Raw genomic sequence first — 13,717 nt, forward strand, 5'->3', positions numbered from 1 at the left:
CCACACTGGCATCAGTGTGGGTTTAATGTGCTGAGAAGTTTGGTATCAAACTTGTCAGTTTTCAGTGTAGCTGTGGAGTTCGTAATGACAACCACCCAGCACCCTATACTCTGAATGGCATCACTGCACTTACAGTGCCCAGGAATGGCCCTGGGTACGGTAGGGGCACAGGGCTCATGCACCTGTGCCCACACCACTGGCATAGGGCATCCAGCTAGGGAGGTGACTGATGTATGCCAGGGCAGTGGATTTGTGGGCATGGCACACAGGGATGTGTGTCATGTTGACTCTTTGTTTAATTCTGCACCAGGACACTCAGTCTGCAAAGGCAGTGTGTATGTGTGTGTCAGGGTGCAGGGCCCCTAAGGGTGGCACAATAAGTGCTGCAGCCCTTAGGGGTCTTCTCTGGTCACAAAGCCCTGGGTACCTAGGGTGCCATTTACCAGGGGCTGACATGTGGCCAGAGATGCCAATTGGGGTTTAACTTCATCACAGTTTTAGGGAAGGAACACAGACCCTGGGCACCTGATTGGCAGGAGCCCAGGACAAACTCAATCAAAGTACATCAGCCATTCCGGAAAAAGTGGGGGCAGACCATGCAAGAAAGATGGCACTTTCTCACAGTCTTTCTGCAGTGGGTAGAGCCCTGGTTAGATCTATTCGCCACCGAATAGAACACGCAATGTCATCGGTTCTGCGCGTTGGAATTTCCAAATCTTAAATCTCTTGGCTACGCTTTTTGTCCCGAGCGGAGCTGCTCTCTGTTGTACGCTTTTCTGCGTATACCACTTCTGCCCAGAGTGCTGAAGAAGATCAGGCGCGACGGGGCCCAAGTCATTCTTATGGCTCCGGACTGGGCTCGAAGAGTATGGTCTCCCGAGTTACTCAGTATGAGCACCGATCCCCCGATCCGTCTGCCTCTTCATGAGGATCTTCTGTCGCAGTGGCAGGGGACGGTCCTTCACCCGAACCTGTCCAGCCTCCACCTCCATGCGTGGAGATTGAGCGGCGACAGTGTACTGCTTTCGACCTTCCTCCTGAAGTCTGTAATGTCATTCTGGCAGCCAGGCATCCCTCCACTAAAACGGTATACGCCTACAGATGTAACAAATTTGTGGCATGGTGCACAGCAAAGGCTGTGGATCCCCTTTCTGCCTCTCTTTCTGAGGTTCTTCTGTTTCTTCTGTCCTTGGCAAAGCAGGGCTCTGCTCTGGGCACTATCACAGGTTATCTTTCTGCCACCTCCGCCTTTCTGAGGCTTCCTGATTAGCCTTCTCTTTTTAAGTCCCCGGTTGTTAACCGTTTCCTCAAATGCATTACACACACGTTCCCTCCCGTGCCTTTCATAATGCCTCAGTGGGTCTTGAATCTTGTCTTGATTTACCTAATTTGCGCTCCCTTTGAGCCCCTTCATAACTGTCCCTCACGTCTTCTCACCTTTAAGACTGCTTTCCTGGTAGCTATCACCTCTGCCAGAAGAGTCAGTGAGTTTCAGGCTCTTTCTTCCAAACCTCCTTTCCTTTAAGTTCATCCGGACACGGTGGTTCTAAGGACCCGTCGTTCTTTCTTGCAGAAAGTTGTCACGCCCTTCTACATCGGGCAGACTATCACTTTGCCCACCTTCTTTCCGCCTCCGCATTCTTCCAGGGATGAGGAGAGGCTCCACCGTCTGGACCCAAAAGGTGCGCTCGCATTCTATCTGCAGCGTACACAACAGTTCTGGATGGATGATCAGCTCTTTGTTGGCTATGTTGGCACCAAAAAAACAGACCATTTCCCGGTGGGTTGTTCTGTGCATCAAAGCATGTTACTCCTTGGCCAAGAAGGAGCCTCCTGTGGGACTGTGTGCCCATTCGACCAGGGCAACTGCAGCCACTACTGCCTTGGGACGCGGCATTCCCTTGTAGGACATTTGTCAGGCAGCTACCTGGGCCTCGCTGCACACGTTTACAAAGCAGTACTGCCTTGACAGTCTAGTCCGGAGAGACTGCTTCTTTGGCCGTTCTGTTCTCCGTGTCTTCCTGGTGTGATTTTGTTTGAGACCCTCCACCGGGGTTGGTATTGCTGGGGTATCTATTCTAAGGTAAGGAATCTATCACTAACATGTCTCTTTCAGATGCACAAGTGATGGATTCCTTACAGCCCCACCCATCCTCCCCGTTCTGCTTTCTGATTACTAGAGTTAAGGTCATCGCTTTTCAGGGCCCTAGTTCTTATGCACCAATGGTCAGTGTCTTGCATTGCTCTGCGTTCCTTGCGCGGAAAGTCGTGTACAGAACTGAGAGCGCGCATTGGTGGTGCCTAAGTAGTCCCCGTGACGTCATCTCGGCGCTTACGACGTCAGCGACAGACGCGGAGCCGCAGGACGCCACCTACTGACGCGCTGGGGTACTGCTAAGCACAACTTTCCGGATCCAGTCTGACGCCTGTGGATATTCTAAGGTAAGGAATCTATCACTATCTAGTGTCTCTTACAGATATATCGTTACACAAGTAGTAACTTGTCCTACATGTCCTCAAACTGAAATGAAAAAGGTCTCTGCATTGAAAGACATGATCCTTACAAAAGTTTTTCGCCGACCATGCCACCTCAGTTTGAACCCAGCCATATGCAAAGCAGCTGTGACTCTGCTCCAGTTGGAACAGTCCAGCCCGTGCTGCCAGGCCAGGTCCTCAATAAACTGGAAAACAAGCAACCCATGATCTTTCTCACGCTTATTATGTTCTTATCAGCCAGATATAGCTTAATTCCAGTGACCCAGTGAGCGCGGATCCTGCGTCTGAACATTCCTGTCGCACTTAGGACAGCAACAAGATGATTGATGCATGGATGGACGGATCACCAGATCGCAGCTCCCCATGGCTGTGTACCCCAATAGACCAAGACCTGACGCACCAAAGTTGCACCATAGTCTGCTGGTGCAGGGTGAGTCATCGAAGTGTATATTGGTTGCCCACTAGGATAGTGTCACGAAGCCGGGCTCCCTGACCTGGACGAGCTCCCTGACGCAATCGGACGGGGTGTGCCTGCTAACGTCTCTTCCTTTACACCCCGTCCGCAGGATCCTTGTGACGTTTCGTGGGCTTCCCCGGCCCTGCCTCCAGCACGTCAGTTTCAGTGTCCAGCCTCCATGACGCTGGGGGCGTTCCCACCGACTGCATCTACACCCGACCACTCCGGCGCCTGGACGTCATCTTCCACTGGCCAATCACACTTCCCCGACCCCCCTTCCCACAGATAGCTACTGTCAAAAGAAGAAAAACACTGAATCCGGTGTGCCAGGCAACTGGTAACCCAGTGGTGACTGAACTTCTGTTGACCAGGAGTTAACTTAGAGGGATGTCGACCCCTGCAGCCAGAATCCCCTCACCAGGTTCATTGACCGGGGAGTAGCACTAGGAAGACCCCCATTGATTGCACAGAATTATTGAGCATCTTCTGTATCCCTGGCATCAGGGCCATTCCAGAAAAGTTAATAGCAAGGAGTCACTCATGATGGAACTGGATTGGAGGCTACATTTCGCGTGTGTGTGTGCGCGCGTGTGTGTGCGCGTGTGTGTGTGTGTGTGTGTCTCTGTCTCTGTCTCTCTGTCTCTCTGGGGGGAGAGATGTGAATGTTTTGTTGGACCTTGCTCGCCCTCTTGACTGCCTCCCTGCCGAAGTTGGTCAGCCAAAGGAGCCCTTAGTAACAGCAAACCAACTTGCCAAAGTTTTTCTCCAAAATGTTTTGTGTCCAATTTGTTGAGGCAGTCCTTGTGCAACTCAGTTACAGACTTTTGAGTATTGCAAGTGTGACGAGATTTAAAATGTGACGATGTAGGAGGGGACATATTCCCAACAATGAATTTGCTGTGAGGAAAAGCCTCTGAAGAAACATCAGAAAAGAGGGGATGCTCATTGCTCATTGAAAGGCATGAAAAAAATAAGAACTGACTGGTGCAGCAGGGTGGACACTTAATGACTCCAGTTACGTCACTGTGATGCTGCTTCTGCTGTTGAGATGTAGCCAGCACCCTCTACGAGTGCCAAGTAGCTATGTGTAACATTTTGGATCCATATCCAGGGGATATTCAGCAAGTGCGGAATGTGCAGGAAGGCAGAGGACCCACCAGAAAGATAGTTACTCTAGGAAAGCATCGTTTTAGGTGGGATATAGTATGAAGACGTGGTATTCAACTGTTATGTGTGAGGAAGTGAAAAATGGTGCCTACTTAGTAACAGGCAATTCTTGACATGATTGTGTAAGATTTGTATATTGTGTAACTTATTGTCTCTCAAGTCACTTGAAGATACTTCATCCAATTGATTTTTCAATGAAGCTGTAATTGTTTATAGGACCCTTATTCCGATTTTGCATCAGAAAGCAAAGCGAGGAACACCACATCAAGCCAAACAAGCCATCCACTGTATTCATTCTATATTCTCGAATAAAGAAGTTCAACTGGCACAGATCTTTGAGGTATGTTTCTAAGTAACTGTGGTGTAGTGAAAATGTCTGTTTAAGGTTTATATTTGAATTCATTCAGTATTTCATGTTGTGTACTCACTTTTTGATTTTACTCTTTGGTTTCTTTGTCCTGTGCTTAATGAGTTTAGAATATTTTGTCTCCAACTGATAGTTTTAAATTGCAAAAAGTAATTTTTGAGGTGGTTCTATTTCATTGACCTGGCAGTCATGGTATCTCCATTTACCATTTTTATAATGTTAACCAGTGAAGGATTTTGCACTACATTTTAAGATCATTCCCATGATTCCATGCTTTTAGGTTTTTATTCCCCATTTACTTTTTTTTTATTTTTGCCACCATCAATAAAGTGCATTTCTATAAATACATCATGAATAAATACACAAGGAAACATTGGCAATCATAAATAGGGTAAGAAAGGGAATACAATTTTTTTACAAGAGAATTCATTACATAACATAAAATACCAATATTAAGCTGCATTTAGTACCCCTGAGGCCCTAGATTGTTGAGATTGTGGCTTGCTTCCCTTCAGTATCGGCTTTCCAATTATTGATGGGAGCCCGGATAAGATTCCCTAATTTTCTAGCCCTCCATCCTTTCCTCTCATATATACCCTTCTCAAGATAATAGATAGCTAAAAGCAGTGAAAGCCACTGTTGTAATGAGGAGGAGCCTGAGGTGATGAAATACAAATTCTTGCTGCTGCCATGGCCAAGAAGACAAACTTACTGTGTGCCTGTGGTACTCCTTCCTATGCCACCCACAGAAACTTCAAATCAGTTGTGAGTCTTATATGAATCCTCAGAGATTGTATTAAAAATCCTTCAATAGCTATCTTCAGCGGCTCTAAAACCGGGCAAGTGAAAAACATATGAATGATATTGGCATCAACACTGTGGCATTGGGGACAGAGGATCCCTTCTGTGCCACCTCATTGAGCGATCCTAGCTGGCGTATAGTATAGTAAAACAATAGTTTTAAAATGTTGTGCCTGCAGGCCATCCGGCCTCAGTACAGAATGGCCCCGCTTAAGTGAGTCCATAAACTTGATCCCTTCAAAACTTAGCTTTTGCTGCCATTTCTCGTCATGTTTATCTAGGTCATCAACCATCAGTTGCCTCAGCCTTCCTTGAACCTGGGTATTATTGTATTGTATCTATACTTATATAGCGCTACTGCCACCCTACGGGTATCCTGGCGCTTTTAGATATCCAGATACGTGGTCAGCTGGTTGACGAGGAGAGAGAATGGAACATAGATCAGAGTTTTGGGAAAAGCCAGGTTTTCAGGCCTTTCCTAAATTCAATTAATGAGACACTCTGTCTAATCATTTGTGGTACCTTGTTCCATAACTGTGCCCCTGAGTGAATCTCAACTCCAATGGGGAATAGATGGTCGGCCTTGCAGGGGATCAGTAGAGCACTTCAGTTTTTCCGCTATTGAACTGCAGAGTGTTCCTCTGCAGCCAATCCGCGGTGTGGCGCATACACTCTTGGAAGTGCTCCAGGGGCACTGCCTGTTCTCCTTCTAAAGAAAATGGCAGCTGCGTATCGTCCGCGTAGTTGACTAGGTCAACCCCGAACGATTTGATGATGGAGAACAGCGGCTGTAAATAGGCATTAAAAAGAACAGGGCTAATAGCAGAACCCTGAGGCACCCCGTGAGTGACCGGCGTCTTGCAGGAGGTGAAAGGTACCATAGAAACTGTCTGTTCTCTATCTGTCAGATAGGAGCCAAGCCCATTGCAAGGCTTTACCCCTGACCCCCATCTTTTCCAGTCTCTCTAATAGGATTGGGTGGCTTACCGTGTCGAACGCGGCCGACATATCGAGAAGTACCAGTACTGCACCATTCCCGTTGTCGGCCCTCATTCGTAGGTTGTCCAGCATAGTCAAGAGAGCAGATTCAGTCCCGTGCGCCGGCCGAAACCCAAACTGATCCTAGTACAGACCTCTGGACCTCTTATTGCCTCCATAATACGTTCTTTAGAAAGAGCCCTCCCCCCTTTTTAGGTCGAGCCTGTCAATGGGCTTGCGAGAGATATTGGGGCTTAACCAGAGCTTAACCATCGGTGGCGATTTGATGCTGTGCCCGTGAAAAAAGCGCGTGCACAATGCACATCAAAGCCACCAGCCTCCCTCCCACAAGCTTCCCCCAGTGTGCGCTCTGCCTCAGGCATTTCTCCTCCCCTAATTTATTCACTGCCCGCGGCCGTACTTTCACTTTCACGGCCGCCAGGCCGTGTCTCGCGTTTCCACTTCTCTTTCTTTCTTTCCATCTTTTCTCGCACCCTATTTCTTCCTCTCAACTTCTCTTGCCTTCACCCTTTTCACTCCATGTCTTCGTTCTCCCTTCTCTCCCTTTCTCTACCCTTTCTCTCATCTCCTTTTCTCTACCCCTTCTCTGTTCCTTCTCTGTTCCTGCTTACATCGTGCCTCTTCTGTTGTCCGCGCTTTAACTAAGTACTTGTTTTTCCAGGAGATGTACGGGTAATAATCTGAGGTGTTGTTTACGTATTTTAACAGAAGAATGATCTGCACCTGCTTAGATTTAAAATCCCAAGCCCAGTCGCCACCCGTGCATTACTGTCTTCGCATGGTTAGAACTGTTCTCTTTTTTCCGCTTGACTAACTTTTCTTTGATTACTTGGCTAAAGCAATTGCTTCTATTTAAAGATATGCTGTTCACGGCTGGCTCCCAGCATCTTAGCATGTTGGAAACCATTCTCAGCATTTGACACATTCATAGTCTGTGCGGTCTAGCATTTGACATGGATTTTGTGTGAAGTGTTTCCTTTTAATGGTGAAGATTGGCTGGTACAAGAAATGCTTTACTGATTGCGGACAGAAACTGAAGCTGTGTCAGCTGGAGTGGTGAGTATCCTATGACATCATCCCCAAAAACCGGACATCGACTATGGAATCTCTTCAGGAACCTAAACTCCAGTCAGTGGCTTTAATAAAGGTGTTTGATCGGAAACTGAGCCCCCCACACAGCAATGCCAAGAGCTTTGTGCCCCTTGCCCCCACTGGACCCTCGGCATCACACCTCAAAGTAATCCCTTCCCCTCCCCTGCCCACCATACCCCGCCACGTCGCATTAGTAGGCAGCCCACCCCCCTCCCTCTCCATATGGTCGCTCGAGCTGCAGGCAGCCCACCCCCTCCCTCTCCAGTGCCTGCCTCTTCTCTGCCCACGCATCGCGCGCGCACCTTTTCTATTCATTTGTGCCTCGCATCATCAGACTTGTTTCTCTCTGTTATTCCAGTGTTCTTTCTCGTTTTCCCACCTCTGGCCTTCTCACCGTTTCTGTGGACCCAGGCGACGTGCTAAATGCAGACCTGCTGGCTCTAAAGAGGTTAACTGGTCCGTCTGGAAGAAAGTGTTCCGTTGCGCCATCATTAAATCCTGATTAAAAATGCGATTTTTCCAGAGACCTTTCCCATCAAACATTTATCTGACCTCGCTACGGCTCACGGCTGACACACTTTTTATAAATATGGCGTTTCGTGCCATTGTGAAATATTTAACGTGTGAAATATGCTGTCAAGGGTTCTCCCTAAGTCCCAGTTCTCAGCAAAAATGCAATGTATCAATGTTTAAAACTTTATTACAACAGTACAAAAAACATCATTACACTTTTAATCTTCATGTTTTAAAAAATTACAATACGCTACACATAATCTTCTCACACATTTTTTTTTAAGGTAGTGCCATTATACATTACAAAAATATTATGTAGTTATTAATTATTTATAAAATTTAAAAGCCATTAGGATTTGTCATATCAATACATGTACGTCAGTGAAAAAATAAACATGTAGCTTTAATAATGCTATAGGTCACATTTGCAAATTCTATAAATATTGGCATTTACAATAACAAAATTAACATATAGCTTTAATAATGCTATAGTTGTCACATTTGCAAATTCTATAAATATTGGCATTTACAATAACAAAATTAATACATTTGCTATTATAAAAACAAACATAAGTTAACAAATTATAACATTTACAAGACCAATAGCTCCAACTTTTCTAATGCGAGACCTATTGCATTTCCAAAGCTTGTTTTTTGTTGCAATGTATCTTTGAGCCTGAAGGTATTAAAAAAAGTATTTGCGATCAATATTAAAGAGCAGTTGAACCTTCTCAATTGGTATTACGCAGTTTGAATCGACCAGATCCCCCATCTTCCTCACTCCTAGCGCATCCCATTGGTACATAACCCCGTCATGGATTACCTCTGGGAATAATGATCTGAAGGAGAAAGGTTAGTGATAGATTTCTTACCTTAGAATATCGCCAGGCATCAGACTGGATCTGTAAAGTTTTGCTTAGTAGTACCCCTGCGCGTCTGTAGGTGGCGTCCTGCAGCTCCGCGTCCGTCGCTGGCATCGTAAGCGCTGAGATGACGTCACGGAGACTACTTAGGTGCCACCCATGCGCGCTGACGTCAGTTCTTTCTTTTTCTACTCCAGCAAGCTCAGATCGGATAGAGCACGTACCTCAGTCACTTTTTGACTGCTTTTTTGAGACTTTTTGTTTCACCCTTTGTTTCTCCTGGTGCACATAGGGATGCCTGGATTTAAGTCCTGCGGGTCTTGCTGCCATAATATGTTGGTGGCGGAACCCCACGATGTTTGCCTCTACTGCTTGGAGACTGGTCACGACTCCCGGGAATGTCAAGTTATGACCCCGAAGGCCTTGAGAGAACTGTGCCGGAAGTTGCTGGAGCTCCGGCATTCTTCACATCGCCGCTCCGGGTCTTGGGGCTGTTCCCGTGTCCGCTCGCGGGACCGGAGTCGCCGCTCTTCAGGCTCCAAGTCTTCGCCATCGGATTCCGGTAAGCGACGCCATAAAAAGAAGTTGAAGAAGCGTGTTCGCTCTCCGACGTCCCCCCCTGCCGCTCCTTGGATGCGGGGGAGGGGGACAGGGGTCCTGCCCCCGTGGCTCCTCTGGAGCCGGGGAGTACCGTGACCTACCTGCCTTACTGGGGTCCGTCGGCGACTGCTGAACAGGTGCAAGAGTTTCTTGCTGCCATGGAGGACTTTTTTAGGCCTCGGGCTCCCGCTCGCGTGCCTTCGGGCCCCGCAGTCCCGTGTCCAGATACCTGTTGCCCCATCGGCGGATCCAGCTTCGGCGCCACAGGATCCTACGCCCTTGGCCCGGGCCCTGGCGCCACAAGGTCCAGGGCTGCCGGCTCCGGCCACAGCGCCGCCCTCTGCGCCACAATGGGTGCAGTTCATTCAACCCTTGCCCCGGTTCAGGACCCTTTTGTTCCTACTTGGGACCCGGACTGGGAGATGGCGCCGGTCCGGCCCCAGCGGTGCCATTCTCGCTGCCGTTTCCGACGCCATTTATCTGTTCTCCGGCTCCGCTGCCGCGACCAGCCCTTCCTGTGCCGGATGCGGAGAAGGACTGGGAAGGGTCCGAGGACTCTCTTGCCATGTAGTCTGACTCTGAACAGGATTGGGTGGACAACTTGAAGGATGCAGGTGACCTTGATACCTCTTCTGACCCGGGGTTTGCTTCTCCCCTGCCTACGATGGAGGAAGGTGCTTACTACACGATGGTGCTCCGTTGGACTGCGGAGTCCCTTAACCTCGGCCTCCCAACAGTGACCCTCAAAACTAACCTCCTCACCGAGGTGCTCCAGACGTCTACTTCGTCTGAGCCGTTGCTTCCCTTCAATGGCGCCCTTGCCAAAGTTCTTTTGGGCACTTGGTCGCGTCCGGCCACGGGGGCCCCTGTAGATAAGAATGTCGCTAGACTTCACTGCCTGGCGACCCCGCCTTTTTGACTACTCATCCCATACCTGAGAGCCCGGTCATCCAGACCTCGACGTCGCAGAGTGCCTTTCCCATGGCCCTCTGGATAAGGACTCTAAAAGGCTGGAACAGTTTGGTAAGCGGTTGTTCTCTTCGGCCAGCTTGGGGCTGCGGTCGGTGAACACCGCCTGCTTATTGGGCCGCTACTCCCATGCATTATGGGATACTGTTGCTCAGGTGTTGCCTCAGTGTCCTGAGGAGGTCCAGGCTGCCCTTTCTCAGGCGATTGCTTAGGGCAAGGATGCGGCTAAGTTCGCCATTTGGTGTGGCTTGGACACTTCAGACTCGTTGTGCAGGGCGATTTTTACTACTGTGGCGTGACGCCACGCCTGGTTGCGTTTGACTGGGTTCTTGCCCGATGTCTAGAGCTCGCTCATGGACATGCCCTTTGATGGCACCCGCCTGTTTGGTGATAAGGCCGACAGTGCAGTGGAGCGCTTTCAGGACTCGCGAGCCACGGGCAAGTCCTTGGGGCTTTCTGTAAAGAACCCGACCACTCCTGGTTTTCGTTCCTTTCGTGGCCAGGGGAGAGGCACCCAGACACGTTCCTTCAACAAGCCTGTGCGGAACCAGCCTCAGTGTGTCTGTGATCGCGGCTTCCGCAGGGGTGGGTCTGGGAATCAGCGTGCGGGTCAGTCCACCTCCACCCCCTCTCCTTCTGCCTCCAAACCTTTCTAATCCGAGCTTCGCGGAGCACCCCACGCCGGTGGGTGGCAGGATCCGCTTCCACCTCCCCCAATGGCCTGACATTACGTCGGACAAATGGGTGCTGCAGATCGTCTGCAGGGGCTACTCCCTTCCCTTTCAGTCTTCTCCCCTGGCCGTGCCACCTCGGTGCCACCGCAAGTCGGGGATCATTTGGTTCTTTTTCCAACAGGATGTCACGGACCCCCTTGGTCAAGGGGGCCAACGAGTACGTCCCTGGGCGGGAAGTAGGGAGTGGTGGTTTTTCCCTCTACTTTCTAGTCCCCAAGAAGGACAAGGGGGGCCTGCGCCCCATCTTGGACCTCCGGGATGTCAATCGCTTCCTCCAGAAGAAGTTCAAAATGCTGGCTCTGGCTGCCCTGGAGACTGGATGGTAGCGTTGGACTTGCAGGACACATATTTTCACATCCCTGTCCTGCCGGCCCATGGTAGGCCAGGAGCAATTTCAGTTCACCGTGCTCCCCTTCGGCCTTACCAGTGCCACTTGGTTGTTCACGAAAGTGATGGCGGTGGTCGCAGTTCACCTGCGCAGGTTAGGGGTCAGTCTTCCCCTACCTCAACAACTGTCTGTTGACGACTGTAGGCAGTCGTCATCCACCTTCAGACTACGGCCGACCTCCTGCATTTGCTGGGATTCTCTATCAACGTGCCGGAATCGTACCCGAGTCCCTCTCAGAAGCTCCCCTTTATTGGAGCGGTTCTGGATTCGACACGGTTTCCCGAGCAGCAAGTCCGGTATATTAAGGCTATGATTCCGATCTTTCGGCCTCTATCCCGGGTTTGTCAGGATGACCCACAGGCTCCTGGGCCTGATTGCCTCTTGCATCCTGCTAGTGCAACATGCCAGGTGGCATATGCGGGCTCTGCAGTGGGACCTGAAATTCCAGTGGATGCAGCATCAGGGCAACCTGTCCGATCATGTCCAGATCTCGGAGGACACTGCACGACGGTTGCAGTGGTGGCTCACGAATCGCGATTGGGTCAGTGGCAGATCCCTCTCCCGTCCCCAACCGGAGCACACCGTAGTGACGGATGCTTCCCTCCTGGGATGGGGAGGCCACTTGGGAGAGGCGGAGATCAGAGACCTCTGGTCTCTGGCAGAGTCCCGGCTCCATATCAACCTTTTGGAGCTGCCGGCGATCAGACTCCCTTGCAAGGCACTTGCACTGAAGGCATTCCTTCCCTCTGGCCGGGGAAGTGTAGTGCAGGTGTTCACGGACAACACCACCGTCATGTGGTATTGCAACAAACCGGGCATGGTGGGTTTGTGGACCCTATGTCAGGAGGCTCTGCACCTCTGGACATGGCTTGAACATCAAGGCATTACCTTGGTGGTTCAACACCTGGTAGGGCGGATGATGGATCATGAATGGCATCTGAACTCAGACGTGGTGCAAGGTCTCTTTCTGCAGTGGGGAGAACCCTGGTTATATCTATTCACCATAGAAGAGAACGTTCAGTGTCATCAGTTCTGCGTGTTGGAATTTCCAAGGCGGCATTCGCTCGGAGATGCTTTTCGTCTCGAGTGGAGCTGCGGTCTGTTGTACGCCTTTCCGCCTATACCACTTCTGCCCATACCACTTCTGCCCTGAGTGCTGAAGATGATCAGGCGCGACCGGGCGCAAGTCATTCTTGTGGTTCCGGACTGGGCTTGAAGAGTATGGAATCCTGAGCTATTCAATATGAGCATCGATCCCCCGATCCGTCTGCCTCTTCGGGAGGATCTTCTGTCACAGCAGCAGGGGACGGTCCTCCACCCGAACCTGTCCAGCCTCCACCTCCATGCGTGGAGATTGAGCAGCGACAGTTGACGGCTTTCGACCTTCCTCATGAAGTCTGTAATGCCATTCTGGCAGCCAGGCGTCCCTCCACTAAAATGGTATACGCCTGCCGATGGAACAAATTTGTGGCATGGTGTACAGCAAAGGCTGTGGATCCCCTTTCTGTCCCTCTTTCTGAGGTTCTTCTGTTTCTTCTGTTTCTTCTGTCTTTGGCCCAGCAGGGCTCTGCTCTGGGCACTATCAAAGGTTATCTTTCTGCCATCTCTGCCTTTCTAAGTCTTCCTGATCAGCCTTCTCTTTTTAAGTCCCCGGTTGTTAACCGTTTCCTCAAAGGCATTACGCGCACGCTTCTTCCTGTGCCTTTCATAATGCCTCAGTGGGACTTAAATCTTGTCTTGACTTACTTAATGTGCGCTCTCTTTGAGCCCCTTCATTACTGTCCCTTACGCCTTCTCACCTTAAAGACCGCTGACCGCTTTCCTGGTAGCTGTGACCTCTACCAGAAGAGTGAGTGAGCTCCACGCTCTTTCTTCCAAATCTCCTTTTCTTTCAGTTCATCCAGACAAGGTGGTTCTAAGGAACCGTCCTTCTTTCTTGCCAATGGTTGTCACTCCCTTCCACATCGGGCAGACCATCACTTTGCCCACCTTTTTTCCGCATCCTTCCAGGGAAGAGGAGAGACTCCACCGTCTGGACCCAAAACGTGCGTTCGCATTCTATCTGCAGCGTGCACAACAGTTCCCGGTGGATGATCAGCTCTTTGTTGGCTATGTGGGCGCCAAAAAAGGTTGGGCTGTGCACAAACGGACCATTTCCCAGTGGGTCGTTCTGTGCGTCAAAGCATATTACTCCTTGGCCAAAAAGGTGCCTCCTGTAGGACTGCGTGCCCATTCGACCAGGGAAACTGCGGCTACTACTGCCTTGGGACG

General features: G+C 50.0%; 1 protein-coding gene across 1 annotated transcript in view; it reads left to right on the forward strand.

Annotated features, from left to right (window-relative positions):
• The window catches only part of PDS5A (PDS5 cohesin associated factor A), a 1,342,323-nt gene that overhangs the window by 759,733 nt on the left and 568,873 nt on the right, over nucleotides 1-13,717 (forward strand). Inside the window, exon 20 of the mRNA XM_078678314.1 lies at nucleotides 4,337-4,460. Coding sequence (XP_078534440.1) covers nucleotides 4,337-4,460 — 124 coding nt within the window. The remainder of the gene's footprint in view (nucleotides 1-4,336; nucleotides 4,461-13,717) is intronic.

The sequence above is a fragment of the Lissotriton helveticus genome, chromosome 2_2 (genome assembly GCF_964261635.1).
Source record: "Lissotriton helveticus chromosome 2_2, aLisHel1.1, whole genome shotgun sequence".
In the NCBI taxonomy this organism is placed as follows: domain Eukaryota; kingdom Metazoa; phylum Chordata; class Amphibia; order Caudata; family Salamandridae; genus Lissotriton; species Lissotriton helveticus.